The 16,410-nt window shown below is 38.9% G+C and overlaps 1 protein-coding gene across 1 annotated transcript in view; it reads right to left on the bottom strand.

The window, feature by feature from the left end:
• Positions 1–16,410, bottom strand: part of LOC109986834 (metabotropic glutamate receptor 4) — a 176,592-nt gene that overhangs the window by 8,116 nt on the left and 152,066 nt on the right. The window contains exons 7-9 of the mRNA XM_020637667.3: positions 12,703–12,903; positions 5,280–5,416; positions 2,607–3,542 (exon numbers count right to left, since the gene is read on the bottom strand). Coding sequence (XP_020493323.1) covers positions 2,607–3,542; positions 5,280–5,416; positions 12,703–12,903 — 1,274 coding nt within the window. The remainder of the gene's footprint in view (positions 1–2,606; positions 3,543–5,279; positions 5,417–12,702; positions 12,904–16,410) is intronic.

Here is a 16,410-nt window from a genome sequence, read left to right as displayed (position 1 = left end):
TTACAAGCCTTTACAGCATCATGAACGCCAAGTGCGATAAGAAGAATTAACAATTTACAATATATGTATTAAATAATGTTTTGGACTATTCTTTGGGGCTATGTAAATTTGGGAAAATCATACTACAGGTAAAATGATATTCAAAATAAGATCGATTACACGACCTGTCCTACAGTGACTGAGAAATATACTTTGTTGTAACTGTAGAGAGAGGCCTCTGTAAGTTACCCTCCTAAAGCTATGTCAGTCGGGGGGGAAAAATGTCAGTGCAAAATAGAAGTGAGGGGGCATTGTATTCCATCACAGTGCAAGCAGAACATGAGCATTCCTCGGTGATGGAGGGGGACTGTTGTAATCTCCTGAGAAGATTACACGTGGCCTGGGGTGAGTTCGGAACAATATTGCTCCCCCTCTGGAGTACAGAGAGGAGTCACTCTGTGAGGAGAGCCGAGACCCTTGTCCACTTCCATTGGCCCTGGTGACATAAATTCTCCCTGACACGCCGATATGATTGCCAATCTGCTCCATCGGCACAGTGAGGGAACACGGCTGGGGAGCGAAACCACGGCAGGCTTAGCCATTATGAGGTTTCTCTGATGCCGCGTGGCTCTTTTTAGTCATTAAGCATCAAATCCCTCGTCCAGACAGCAGCTGCCAGAGCTATCCCCACCTACACGCAAAGCATGTTAACACGTTTCCCTGGCTCCTCCAAAACCTTGCCCCGAAATATATTGGCTTGGAATTTTCTGAATGTGAACGAAAGACGAGGAAATTATTATGTCACAGAAGTAAAAGCAGAGGTGTAGATTTAGAAATGAATGATGTCAGTAGCTGCTTCAGTGCCTGTCACACTGTCGAGGCTTACTGGGACATTTCAATTCTAGAAAGATATCATTACTGTTTTAGTAACATCTGTGTCATGTCAGAAGATTTGAGTTTATTTGGTTTATTGTATACTGCTAAATTTGTATTTATTGGAATGTTACAACGCAATATGTGACAGATCATGGTAGGTCATTAAAATATGGCATGTTTTTTGTAAAATGATGTATTTAAAAAACAAAGACTTTAGTTTATGTTAGATTTGTTGGCATTCTTTAAATGGTTGAGGGTCATATCAAATTTCATGGTTTAGTTTAGTATTTACTTTACAATTCTTTGATCTCACTAAGCCCAAATTGGATCTGATTGAAACCCTGTGAGAAGAGAAGGATTGCCTCTCTCTGCTTATCAATCTCATCTTCACTGGAGGAGGTTTGAGTGTAGAACAGAGATAAATTTTATTTGGCTGCCTTTCACCACCGGCTGTGTTTACATGCAAGGAGTAACTCATTTATTGGCCACACTATGGTTAAAACTGTCTACATCCCTCTTATAACCCTAAATGAAGTCATTCAATGCAATGCTTAACAAGTTGACAGGATGTCACTCTGAAGCTCAGGTGTTCTTTTCGAAACACTCCACAGTCCCTCAGGATCAGTGTTCAATCCTTTGCAACAGCAACTTAATCTAAAAGTATTTGCATTTTATTCAATGAAAAATTTTCTTTGCATTGTCGAACATGGTAGACAGAGCAAAGAAAAGGGTTAAAACACGAGTAAAGCCTCTTTAACTTCTTGAGAATCTTTGTAATGTAACTGTATTCCTCTGTAACTTATCAGGTTGATATTGAGAGGAAAAACTGTGCAAATGGCTCCAGATCATTCTCCAATTGTACTTTATGTTGTATTTATCAAAAGCGGTTAATGGGCAATTAGTCATCATAATGTAAAATTAGTAATTTAGAAGATTATTTGCTCCCTAACATACACTTTAGCAATTGTTCTTAATATTCTCGTTTGCAACAAGATTGTGCCTCTGGTTCCCTGCACAGCTTTGTCAAAGAAACATTTTTTTAGAGACAGTGGCTTCTACTCTCACTTTGCTTCTGACTATAATACTCATGCACACTTATCCATCACTGTGCATTTTAATACATACTTTTTAAAGTAAAGTAAAGCTATAACCTATACTGAAGCTGCTAGCAGTTTGTAAGTCTCTTTCTCTGCTTCTTTGTTGTACATCTATGTTGAATTACCTAAACATTTTCTCTTGAAAGAGCTAATTTATGCTTCACATTCTTCAGACAAGAAACATCAACAGCCAGTAATTTTATGCTACTTCTCCACAAAGACGCGTCATCTTTTTCTGTGTGGCTGAATGTGCTGTGATTGACTACTTGGTACACAACACAATTATAGAACACACATCCAAGCAAACTTGAGGTGAGTGAATTATTCTCACAAGTCGACTCTAAAAGCTTTGTAATTTCCACAGTGGAGCACAAAGCCCATCATCTCATGATGGATAGTAGGTGCATAAACACAAGAGCATGATGCTACTCAACAAAATATTTAAGGGGCAATTTTGCTCACAATGAAGAACACTGGGAATATAAAACGACTTACGTCAAACATGTATGAGTAATGGAAATGGGGTCGCTGCCATGCTGTGCTTTTTAGTACAAACTATACATGCCTGCATAGGTAATTATGTACAGACTTATTATATAAAAAAAAACAGGATAGAAATGTTGAGCATGAATCCAACACATTTGAAAAACCTACCTTTTCTGCTGATTGTGAAGTCCCAAAGAAGATGGGGATGAAGGCGAGCCACACGATGCAGGTGGTGTACATGGTGAAGCCGATGGGCTTGGCCTCGTTGAATGTCTCAGGAACCCCTCTGGTCTTGATGGCGTAGACTGTGCAGGTAACCATTAGCAGCATGCTATAACCCAGCAGACAGATGAGGGACAGGTCGGAAATGTCACATTTCAGAACCCCACGGGCCATTTTGGGATTGGCTGTGCGCTGGTCCTCATAGTCGATGATGGCTTGTGATGGGTCGACACCAAACCAGATGCACACCCCCAGGAGCTGCACTGATATCAGGCTGAAGGTTATGACCAACTGTGAGGCTGGGGAGATGAAACGAGGGGCACTGACAGACATCTTTCCTTGCTCAAAAATCCTGTAGATCCGATTTGTCTTGGTAAGCAGCGCTGCATAGCTTATACTCATACCCAGGCCCAGGAAAATCCTGCGCAGGGAGCAGATAACCACATCAGGGGCAGAGATCATCAGAAATGTTGTAGCATAGCACAGAAAGATCCCAGTCAGCAGCACGTAGCTCAGCTCTCGACCCGAAGCCTTAACAATAGGTGTGTCGTTGTAGCGTACAAAGGTGACGACCACAAACAGAGTGGCCATGATTCCTAGCACAGCGATTAGAACAGGAATGACTGCCCATGGAGAGCTCCACTCCAGCTTGACAATGGGAATGGGATCACAGCCAGTGTGGTTCCCATTGGGCCGCAAATCAAAGCGGCACATCTTGCAGGTGTAAGTGTCTGCCTGATACTGGTAACCATCGCAGTTCTCACAGTGCCAACAACATGGAATTCCCTTTACTGTCTTCTTGCGCTGCCCAGGACGACAGGGTTGACTGCATATCGAGGATGGGACTTCTTGTGTTCCACCTGGCCACTGCATCTCATTTGTCTGGGGGGGGGGGAAACGTATAACAGTGAAGAAACAGTTGCAATTTAACAATTTATTCCACAACACCATACAAAAACTTATTTTACTCCCACCCCTGAATCCCAAACAATATAAATAAATAATGCTGCAAGCCAGCCTAGCAGAAACATTACCACAATTTACTACTTATTGTTCCACTAGTTACATATCAAACAGTGTGCTACATAATACTTGACGACAAAATGTAATTACCACTTGGCAGATTAGTTTAGACACACAGATGTGTATGATTGAATGAACTAACTGTTAATAGGATATTCCCCACATGAAAGCTAAAGTTGTTTTATCAACACATCACTGTGTGAACTCATGGAATTATAACTAAACAGGAAACAACTTTGCTGTTTAATTACTTTCAGATATATGTTGAACTTACTGGAGGAGAGATAAGTACATGGAGTCTAGCTGTGAGGTACTGCAGTCTCAACACAATGCAATGCAGTATCATGTGCCTGTGCTGTTACACTGAGGTTGTTTATTGTTATTACAATGTAAGATTTTAAGAGGCTGTATTAAATAAAACAGGGTGCATCAGGGTATAGAATAGAGAATTTTCAGCTATATTCATTATTCAAATCAACATCTGGATGGTTTAGATGATTGGTTTTGTGTATAAAATGATCTGCATACGATATTTTTTATTTTCCTTGGAGGTTTCTGCCATGCAGGCGATGCTGATGAGGTGGTCTGTGTGCAGCAGTAAGTCAGGACCTTGATGTCTCCAACAATCTACAGTATGTGCATCACAACAGCCCAGGGGATGTTGTACAAACGATGCACAGCACCAAATATCTTTTGCATACACATTGTTACTCACAATATTTGGTATTTAAAACAAAGCATTTTGATGTAAACATATGCAACATTACTGATTCTGCACTCCATGCATATGTATATGCATGGAGAGGAAACTGGTGCATGACTGTATTGTGTAATGATGGTAAGAGGCAAAATAAGGTTACTGCAAAAAGATGCTTGTCTCTTTACTCCTGCAAACCTGTTTACACAAGCAGAATTGTAAGCAGAAAAATGATGTACAGTAGGCCTACAACACACTATGAATCGACCTGTGTGTCCGTCAGCGCAATTGTTTGTAAAATCTGAAGTCAACCACGAAGAAGTTCATTTATTATTTACATTGTTCTGTCGACTGTTGCCTTATAAACCACAACATGAACAAGCTGCTACACAAAACCTGTGATATCAGTGATTAGTTATTAGGAGGTGAATAAATCAAGTTCAGTTTCCCCTGGCAACATTAGAGTGTCTTTAAATGTCACATATAATGATTGCAAAATAAACAAAAAGAAAATCGGATATTTTGAGATTTACACTTCAGTTGAATAATGGATGAATAACGGGGGCACAACATTTCTTCTTCTAAAAGTTTTTCTTTGCTTTTTAAAATACTTTTCAAAGGATTAGGAAGCATAAAATAAAAACTTTGTTGAGCTTTAGATTGTTGTCAGATTCCATGTAGTATAAGCGTTTTCTTGTCAGGACTAAATGGTTTCAATAGCTACATAATGTTGAACAGCCAAATATGCTACATTACATTAATCCTTTTTTGCTGGTTGTCAAAGTGTGATGTAAATAACCAGAGTTACGGCCAGCACAAACTCCTTTACTGATTGTAAGAAAAGTCAGGCAAATATAATCTTTCAGACATATATAGAGAAATCTTGAAAGCATCCATACATCTAAGTAGAGCTGATCCGTCCAGTGACCAATGATCTTATATTCAGTCGAGTTGCTTGTGATCTGGTATTGGTAGATTTCATAGCGGCCAGGAGCATCTCCATTCACATTGAAAACCACTGGGGTTACAGCAATTCCTGAAGAAGAAGAAGAAGAAGAAGAAAGGAAGGAAAACATGAATTTAACCTTAAGGCAGGACTTCATAGTTGGATAAAAACAGAGCAGCTCTTCTTAAAATGATCTGGGATGAAATGAGGCTGCAGGGGGATTTCTAGCCAATTCTGTTATGGTGTTAATGATGGGAACAAAATAGATGTTGACAGTCATGTTGTCCTGGTCCTTTGAGGAGGGCCAGGGCCCGCTGTCTGTTCATGTTCCCATATCACTTCACACGCCTTGATTATGCGTATTGCTCCATTGCTTGTTATCCATGAGGTCCCCACTCAGAGCGCTAACGAATGACAGCACTGATTTCGATTACCACTTTGAGGTCTCTCTCCCTCGCCCTTCGGCTTCTTGTTTCTGCTTGTTTCTGAGAAAGCCTGCAAACCTCATTCCCGCTTCACAACTTGTTATGAAATTGTCTTCTGAAGGAACCAGGATTCACAGATTTAGTGACGAGAGCGCACCACAGTGTCTCTGAGGAAAGCTCCATTAATAGCATCCCCATCATTGTCTGTTTGCTCCAACAAAATGTACTCTCCCGGCTTCACTGCATCCCTCAATACTCAGCAATCCTGTAACATGTTAAATTGTGGGTTCAAAAGTGCAAAGAAAAAAAATGCCCTTACTTAACTGGCAGCTAGAAATGTATTTTCATATTGCCTGCGGGAAGTGTTTGGTTGTTGTATGCAGATGCATCTAGATCTACATCAAATAGGTAAGACTACAGTTTTTAGAGCAGAAAAGGGATATGCATCATATCCAGGCTCCCATTTGTGAAAGAGGTTTTCATGTTCTACAAGTAGTGACCAAACTCACCTCTTTGATAACGATAAAAGGAACACTTTGTACAAGTTTTTTCTTACCTCATTAGTTCAGAGTATCGATTGTTGTTGATTGTAGTTTGAACCTATTGGCTTTGAGAACAGACCTCTTTTCCCCGTTCTGCTCATGTGTACTTGTCAAAGGTCTGATCAAAACCCCAGACTTTTTCAATGCATTAATAGCATCCTGCTTTATTTTGGAAGGGGTAGATCTAAAACCTCAGCCAGCATTCTTGCAATTATGAAAACGTTCCAGTTCAGCTCAGCAATACAGGCAATTAAGTTTTTAGCAATTTGATTTCTTTTATCGATTAGTTTAACCACTAAATTTGCATGTGCAAGTTTCATGCACACCAGGAAAAAAATCACAACCTTCCTCTTTAGTAACCTGGTCAAAGTTTTCAGGAAACCCTGCACAAGATATTTTCTTTAGAATGAAAGCCATGCAGTCAGGAAAAAAACATTCTGCAATCAGCTGCAGGTCTGACCAAGTGCATTGAAAATGAAACGGTCAGTGAAATATTCTGTTAATTTGACTTTCATTGTGTTAAACTGGGTTCACAATTATCTGTTAATTTAACTCTGATTGTCCTCGGCGGGGTTCACAACACTGAGTTTGGTTTTGCTTCGACTACCAGATTTACAGTACATTACTGTACTCTGAGGAGGTGGCAGGGAAATCTGTGCAGTGTGCAGGCTCTTTGATAATAATATACAATTTCAAATCAGATTGGAACTAGTGAAAATATTCAAGATTCAAAAAACTTTATTGTCTATCACATAGTGACAGAAAACTACCTTTGGTTGAGGCTCAGTAACATTAAAACATACAAACATTCACACTAATAAGACTCACATAAATGTTAACATTTTTTTTATAATTACCCATTGCATTTGAATCTTTGGGGGTTGAATTTGATCTAAGTTTTTTCTGATCCTAAAAATCAAATTTGTCTTAAGTCTTCAGCAGTGGGAGTCTGCTCCTGTAGTTGAAACTCCAAGCCTGCTCGTGTTTTTTTCTTAAATTAAATGTTCTGTCTGTTTTATTATTTAAAAAAGCACACACATTAAGAGCTTTAGGAATGACTAATTCAAACAAACAAAACAGTCATATACAGGATGTCACGGTAAAAAACCTCCACTCCATTAGCCATAGCTATGAAAAATCTAATGTGAATACAACTGTTACATAAAAACTCCACAAAATGAGATTTTGGATTCTGCTTTTGAATCTGGATCTCTCTTCTAATGGAGGCCAAGCCTTACATGGATATTAGCCATTCAATTGGGCATACTTAAGGACCAGTGCTGGGGTTGATTATCTTTTCAACATTTTCAGCCTTTTTATGACATTGACCTCAAGAACGGTTATGTCTCTAACTGGAGCATTTCCTAAATGTGCTCCTCTGCCCAATAGTCCTGGTTCCCCTCTACAAGCAAGAGACATTACTAGATGTAAAAATGCTTTTTATTTTGAAATCCTATTATGAAGTCCAATGTGACAGTTCAGTCTGACCAGAGAAAAAGACAACTTCATTCTTGTATCCTGAACCACTGCCCATCTATGCGCAAACAAACAGTCACAGAATCCTTTGACATGGCTTAATCACTGTTAGTGATGTCTCACTGTCTAAAGGAGTTTGTGATGTCTCCACCATATACATAATGTATAACCCTGTGACTGAGTGCCTTCTGAAGTTACGTCCAAATTCAATCTGTAATAAAACCTCATGAAAACAGGAACCCTTAAATGACCCTGTTAAAACGTGATGTTACAGCCAGCCTTTAATCACAACACTTTAAACACAGCTTTCAATTAGGTTTATTTGTTGCAAGCTTGCTTTGCAAAACAACATGTCCAAAGGACAAATAGCAGCAGCTAACACCAAGTCTGTTTTTTTTATTCTGAATTAGACCTCTAGACGTTTCATTCAGCATTACTAGGATTACCATCTTAATAGCGGGCATCAATAGGTATCAACTGCATCTACAACATCCATAGTAGCTGCCTGGGTTTCCTCTTTCCTTTAGTCAGCATGGATGCAGACAAACAATTCCCAGAATACACTGGGATCTTGTGGACATTCCAGGTGTTTTCCTAAACCTTTTAAATTCTCCATTCCTCTGAGCCCAAAGACTCTTAAAAGCAAGGCAGGTTTCCGGTAATGTGCAGCATTGATTTTTAAGACGTTCCTGTTGTAACCCCGATTGCCTCAGTGCTGACAAGCCTTTCAGTAATAAAACACGATGAATAAAAGAATGCACAAAGACTTGAGGCTTAATTCTCTAACACAAGCCTGCAACATAGTTTTTCAGATTGAAGCTTCAATCCAGTGCTGGGAGAATTGATCTATTCTTACAATTTAACAAAAGTGACTTCAGGATACAACTCCCAACTATTTCTTTTTCTCTTTCTGTGTTACACAGATGAGGACTGACCTGCTTACATAATAATAAGCATTCACAGGAACAGGTAAACCAAGTTTTGGGGAAACATTAAGTCACTGCTCAGCGCTGCAGTTTCCTTTCAATATACATTAGGGATGACAACTAGCTGCTGCAAACAAAAGTACCAGGTTAACCTTTTATTTTCCCAAAAATAAAGGTTACATTGACTACATTATACAAATAAACATCCAGTCATGTAGCTTTCCCCCCATATTTCTTCTCTTTAGCTCATTTACATAAATCTATAAACCAACCCACTTGTAAGAAAGTAAACGCAAAATCATGCCTTTACTTTCAACAGGTTTGAACATTTTGTCCAATTTTACCTCAATTTTGTAACCAATAGAACTTTTTCCTATTGCAGCATCAGTCCACTTTTATTGCCCTTTGAAATTTGATGTCTCCAATGTGTTTTAATTGAACAATTACTATTATCAATGTCCTTGCAAAAAAATGTCATGTGAAATAGAGAAGGGGACCTTGACGGTGGGCAGCCTAAGATAATAAGCACCACATCCTCCCTCCAATGCCCATGTATTTGTTTTCCACTACATATTTATACACATATTTGTTATCTAAATGTTTATTTGGGCACTGTAACCTCTGAGGCAGTGATGGCCAAGCTTATCTTAGACAAGAGAAGCTCAAGTTGTTTGTTAAAGGATCACAGTTTTTAAGAAACAATATTGACTATTGGTATAAACAGTAGTGTCATCTCTCCAAGTCGCACCATTTGTCGACATATCCCTCAACCAGCGTTCTATAAGTCTAATAACATTGTTAAGCTTATGTAGACTTTTTTCCTCTCAGAACAGAAACATAATTCCTATGGCCACTAGAGGTCCTTGTCATGAGGCCTTTGTGCAAATGACAATTGCTGTCGACAGTGTGGTGACATTCTCTGGAGTCACTAACTGCTTTATTTACCAGAAAGTTCTCATTTTCAGCGAGAGACTCGAGGTAAAATTGATGCTATGTTGTCAATAAAACCCCCAAAAAGCTGTAATTTCAATTGTAAAGACTGCTGGAGTAGAGTCTTACTCAGAAGTTGCTTTGTATTTCACATTTATTGTGTCTTATTCTTGTCATGTACTTTCTGTGGGCGTTACTACCCGTCACCCAAATAGCACATTCTGAAACCATCATCAAAATGAATGTGTCCACTGCTGTGCAATCAACTGTGCGGGTGGAGCAGGTTAAACTGTGTTAAACTGCTCTCATCACAATCTGTTTGATTGCATGGACACCATGACACTCCACTTACCTGACATACAATTACCTCGAGTTGTTATAACCACCCCTACTGACCTTAGTTGGACCTTTTTTTGCGTACTTTTTCATTATATCTTCACAAGCCAGGAGGTTAAATCAGTGCACATCAGTTCTGTTTTCATGATCCCCTTATGTATGAATCTCCTCTACACATGAAGGTCTATGAGGAGTTATCAAAGTTTCAAAGTGTATTTAACTTTTTTTTAGGTATTTATGTTTTTGCTGTAGATTAATGCATGTCTACTGAAAATCAAAACACACCCCCCACCTGCTAAGTAACATTTCGTAGAAGCTCGAGCTGGATATTTTTGTGTTTACCCTTCGACAGAATTTCCAAGCGAAGTCATTAAATATGAATAACAGAGGGCAGAACACTGTCGGCGTCTAAAACAATTAAGCAAACAGAGCTATTTATGTGCAGGATGAACAAAACAAAAAAAAGCTCATAAGCTGAGTAGATTTGTCATAATGTGTTAAATCATTCAGGCACTATGTAGAAACAGGAGGTGAGTCAGAGCTGTCTATCCAGTCTTTTTCTGTATTTGAATGTTCCAGCTGCTCTTATTCAGGGCCATAGATGAAAAACAGTACGAAATTAGGTGCCGTTTAAGCCATGAAATGTAATGTGGGAAAGTCTCACATTTGCTAGAACAGTCTTAAAACACCCCTGCATCATTTTCATTCTGCCTCTAATGAAGATGACATATGAGGAGGACCACTTCACATGAGAGGGACGGATCCATTCCAGAAGATGTAAAACATCACATATCTTTTGTCAATAGTAACACTGCATCCTTAAATGAGACTGTGCACTACCCATTACTACTGTTTACTATTGTTGACAGTACATGTCTCTGCTCATTATCACTTCCTGAAAGCCTCTTTGCTTGTTGGAGACAGTAATCTTGGTGGCTTTTAGAAATCACATTAGTGCATACATAGAATAATTACCAAAAAAAGACCAATGTATGTAAGGAAAATATATTGTTGAGGTTTATTGACTTAGAGTAAAAGCTGCCTTTTTTAAGTTGTTGTCATTACTACTGCATTCCTTTTGTGAGAGATTTTGCCTGCGTATTGTCCAGTGTCTACCATTGTAATATCAACACAAAAAAAGCCATTCATATTTCATATACTTTTGGCTCTGTTCAATGCTTTAGGAAATGTACTGTATTTGTTTGCATACATTGAGCCTTGTTCTGGATAAAGCTTAAACTGATATTTGGGAGTTTGAAATACATAAAGTTTTTAATTCCCATATTTAATCCCTCTAAAAGTCTACCTTCACAGTTTTTTCCATTTAAAACTCAACTTGTCAGCATTCCCCTGAGCACCGAAGTTACCTGTAAAGCTTATCATAATATTGATCATATGTCTGTCAAATGGATACCAATCTGTCTTACTATACAAGGTAAGGAGACTTGTTTCACTTGTTTGAAAGAAAGGTAACACAAATTATGTGTGCTTTACGCTTCAGGAGCTAGTAAAACACATAAAGACAGGAAGTGATGTCCCAATTATGACTTTATTACATTAAGATGTACTGCTGATGTTTTTGGAGTGACCTTTTTAGAGTGTGTCTTTCTGTGTCTCAAGAGAAAAGTGCACACTTGTATGTGCCAGTTTCCACACACACAAAAAAAATCCTAATTCATGTAGAAGAACAAGCGGAGTGGACAACTTCTAATACATTTTACATTTTGTTGTTGTTCATTTTAAACTCGAGCCAGTGAACTTCAAGCTGGAGATCTTTTGTGTGGGCAATTCAACACTGAAAAGTTAAAGGTCCCATATTATGCTTTTTCTGGTTTTATATGCCCTTTAGTGTGTTTAGTGTGTCCTGTGCATGTTTAGGCACATCTATGTGCAAAAATTCAAAGTCCGCGGAAACGCGGCTTCTCCTACCTCCTCCTGTTAGCTGTAGCATTAGCCACATGTAACGCTCGGTTCTAGCCCCCCTCGATAAAGATTTGTCAGTGCGGCGTCATTGTCAGTGTGAGATCACTGATCTAAGCCCATTGGCTCGTTGTGGCAAGCCCTGTAGCTCATGTTGAAATTTCCGAGACGCGTGCTGAGCAACTGACCAATAACGACAGAGCGGATCAGCAGACCAATCAGAGCAGACTTGGCCCATGTGGGGTCTAACAGTGTGGGCTCAACAGAGTGTAGCTGATGGACTCAGAGCGTAGAGGGAGCAAGGAGGAGCAGTACATGAAAACAGACACTTTTTTCGAACTTTAGCTATTGTGAGCGTACAAAAGTAGGTACATAGATTAAATATACGAACCCCAAAAAGGGCATAATATGACCTCTTTAAGGCAGGAAATCTGACAAAGCACAGCTCCTGCGTATCATCTATGAAAAAACATGCTGTTTTGCTGCTGATTGTCAACACTCCTACAAATGTCAGCCTCCTATACTTGCTGTGAGTAATTTACGTTCCGTTGCCTGATAATTGGAGACCACTTGGTATTCACACAGTGTGTGCGTGAGCCCAGAAGTAGTAAATAAGTAGCTTCCCATACAGCTATATGAGGATTGCTTTGCTTCTTATGATACCTGATACTGTATGTTTCGCACTCATTGATATTTCCCAGAACTTGGTCGTCATTGTTCAATACTAACAAGTGGAAAAATTGGTTTGTTTAAACAAATTGCACCATATGTACAGTAACTACTTGCAGTTGTGAGCCTACATTAGTGAAATAAGCACATACCCGAGAAGTTGACATTTCGGATATACTTGAGCAGCAGTGTGCCGTTGATGGATTCCATCTTGGAGCAGAGACCAACCTTTCCAGGACAGAGATCTCTGTGCATGTTATGCAGAGCATGAGCCATGGCATAAACTGCATCGATCACGAACTGAACCTTCCCCTCTTGTTCGTAGGAGGAATCTTTCCCGATCCGCTCGTGATCTGAAAGACAATTAACAAAACAAAAGTTACAACACTTGACATGGTGAACTAGTACTAAGAAATATGAGGTTATTTTACCTTTTACATGTCCCGTGTTTTGTTTCACCGGCTGAGTAATTTTGTTCTCAACAGTCAAAAAATTAAACTTTTGATATGAATAACATCATATTCAGAACAAAAACGCCTGCTTCACAATCAATCCAGAATGTCGAACAATGATTGCTGGATGTGTAAATCAAGCAAATGATAGCCTTTCAAGAGGCTTGATTGCTCAATTGTGAACCTCTCGTTTTTCCACCATGTTTAATTTATTTGGAGATTGACATTGAATTCAGCATTTTAACCACTAATTATACACTACTTCTTCAAGACATCAATCAAACAATCTCCACTCAAAAAAAATCCACAAATTGCCTTGTGCAGCCTTGTCTATTATGCTGTGTGAATCCTTGATCACACAATGATCATCTTTAGTGTTGCATATCCAATTCTTGTCTTTGAACACTGTGTTGCATAATTTCAAGAACAAAAGCTAAATAAAAATAGTCAAAAGCAAAGTTTGTCTTTAATATGAAACCATCTTAAGTTAAAATAAGGATCTTCTCATTTGTTTGTATGTCTTCATGTTTATTCCCATAAAGTCACATGGATACCTCCCAGTCAGCTGTAGTCAGGCCGTGTTTATATTGTAGTTACATGTATGGGACGGCCTTGTATATAAATCCGTTTTAGTCAAGGACTAGAGAAAAGAAGAATAACATACTCAATGCTTATTTGGATAAGTGTCCTTAGATCACGGTCATTCTGTGTCAATTTATGTGCAATGTGAGGCTATGAGTTAACCAAAGGGTGCTAACATTAGCTGCTAACACAACAATGCAGGCCACAGGCAATTGCACCCTGAGCAAAGGACAATTTTGTCCACCGCTTGCGCTTAATGGTGCTTGATTTTGGTGCGTTCTAATTTATAAGAGCGGAGGCTTCAGAATAGCGGAGGTGTCACCAAACAGCAGTTTGTTTTGGTTTAGTGCCGGTGCTCAAGGGCGACATCTACTGGATCAAAAAGTCGCACGTTCTTCCTTTAGCCCCTAAAGAGAAATGAATGCCACTGTATTAATCCTCGAAGGGAAATTCTGTTTACTTTTGTTTCATTTCATTGATTAAATAAAAGATAAACTTATTGTTCGTCGTTTCTTTGTAATTTAGTTTTTCTAAAATAATCGTAAATCAAGTTTTGTTTGAAAATAAAGTAGATCTTATTTTTAGCATATATCGCCCTGCCCTAGCTCAGTATGATAGAGTGGAAGACAGGCCTAATCATTCTACAGCATTAATGTAATTAGTTATGACGGGTGTATATTAGTCATAGCTGGGGTTGTTCTAAAGCCTCGAAAATGTGTGAACTGCCAACAAGGTTTCAATTAACAGCTTAATCCTTTCATTAGCCAAAGCTCTGCCAAACAGGCTGAGCAAAGATTGTGACAGCTGACACGGATACAGTTTCAAGTTCATACTTAAAAAGTAAGACGTGAATCAATGAATGATGTTAAGTCTTTCTATCAAGCAGAACTGCTAACATGGAGCTATATAGAGCTAAGAATCAAACAAGAGTCCCAACTCAATCTTTCGTCTTCCAGTGTTTGTGATCTGTCAGATTTGATTAAACAGGCCGCAAAAAAATTCACTCTCTAATAACTTGTTAATGACAATTATTCATTTTCATTATTGTTATCAAAGTATATCAGTGTAATCACTGTGAGGAGCGGGGGGGATGCCCCCTTGCACTCACAACATTGGTCATTAATCAACGCTTCAACAGCAAAATGAGTTTAAAACTCCATTAATGATGAAGCTGGCGACACAGAAATGTAAACACATCTTCATCACATTTTAAACTCACAGCGGTCCCTCAGTAGAATTAAAGATATTTCTATAAATGTGTTGTTATGTCTGAAAGAAGCTAGAAGAAACATTAACATACAGTAAAGGGACCCCAACTTTATGTCTGAATGGTAAGCTGTCTATACATTCAGTCCTGAAAATAGCAGCAGCAGTACTGGACGGAGCAACAGAGTCCGCTATATGACGCTATAATGAGAATATTTGCCTTTACATCAATGCTACGTGTGTTTCTGCGGAATCGCAATATCAACAATAGAGCTGAGAACAACAAACTGGCGTCCAGAAAACACAATGCAGCCGTTAAATTACGTGTGCGGCGATCAACACGTTGCTTTGTCTTTCTGAGGATGATTTGTTATTCGTTCGGTGCCTGCTTTGACGTACTGTTGATAAAGTGATTAATAATTAATAATACAATCGCTAATCCGTATAATGTGTTTAATTTTGAAATTGATCAGATGCTCTGTGCATTTCCTTGTCTGACTTCCTTTCCAGGTTGTAATATTCTGTCTGGCTTGACTTGGACCTGCAGCCTACTCCGTCGAAAAATAGACTCGCAGCGTATTTGAAACACAACAGAGCGTAGTGGCGCCGATGGGATGCTCGGGAGACGGACCGAGGCGTCCGCAGTACGTCATGTGTGGCGCTGACGTACTGCGGCGTATGTGTGAATCGGGGGGACTTTCACAGATAGATGATTTCAGAAATGCTACTTATTCCAGGTTTAAAAAAAGGACTGTTTTCTTTTTTACACATCAATCAGCCTGAATTTAAAAAAATACTAATTCCATGACAAACCCTAGTATAAGCATGAGAACTGTTGTGAAGAGCCGCATTTGATTGCTATCCACGCACTCCAAAGTGCATTGCTTTGACCAATTTAAGACTCTATTTGTATTTATCGTTAATATGCTTCTTTGTGTGCTATGAATATTACAATCTTACCATCTTACTTTATCACAGTGTCATTTCTTTGAATATGACAGATTGAGACACTTACAGCAGCCAAGTTTTGAAAGCATGTGAACAACAGAGCATCGCAAATGGATACCCCTCGGAAATGTGATTCATGTCGTAATCAGAAACAGTAAGGACAAGTGATTATTAGAGTTACAGAAGGCATTTTTATTCTTTGTGACAATATGTTAAGAGCCTATTAAAGTGAAACCAAAACACTTGACACCCTGTAATAGAGATTCAGCATCCACTCTGTAGAATGTAGAAGTCACTCAGCTGCCTTGTGCTTTGAACGCCGATGTTTTTTTTTTTTTTTTTTTTAGAATAATTAAATCTTCTGAATTTGAACTCTACTCAGCTCGTGTGGAAATGGAATAATTTGTGATACAGGGCCCTATTTCGTCGCTACCATTACAGCATAACTTGAAACAGTGTTCCTGAATAATCGCTCATGTCAATAGCACATTCTGTAGGAAAGTGGGACAGGTGACCTTAATCAATTTGGCGTGCTAATGGGGGCGTGATTGAGGGAAAATTGTCCTCACTCTGCTTTTTAATTACCAAACGGTTGTTGTACCTTTGACATTTTCTAATAATTAAACATAAATATATAATTAAAGTGTTCTGCTTACTGTCATCAAGGGTGCT

This window comes from Labrus bergylta, chromosome 12 (genome assembly GCF_963930695.1).
Source record: "Labrus bergylta chromosome 12, fLabBer1.1, whole genome shotgun sequence".
Lineage (NCBI taxonomy): Eukaryota > Metazoa > Chordata > Actinopteri > Labriformes > Labridae > Labrus > Labrus bergylta.
Note: the sequence above shows the minus strand (reverse complement) of the source record. Positions and strands in the feature narration are given on the sequence as shown.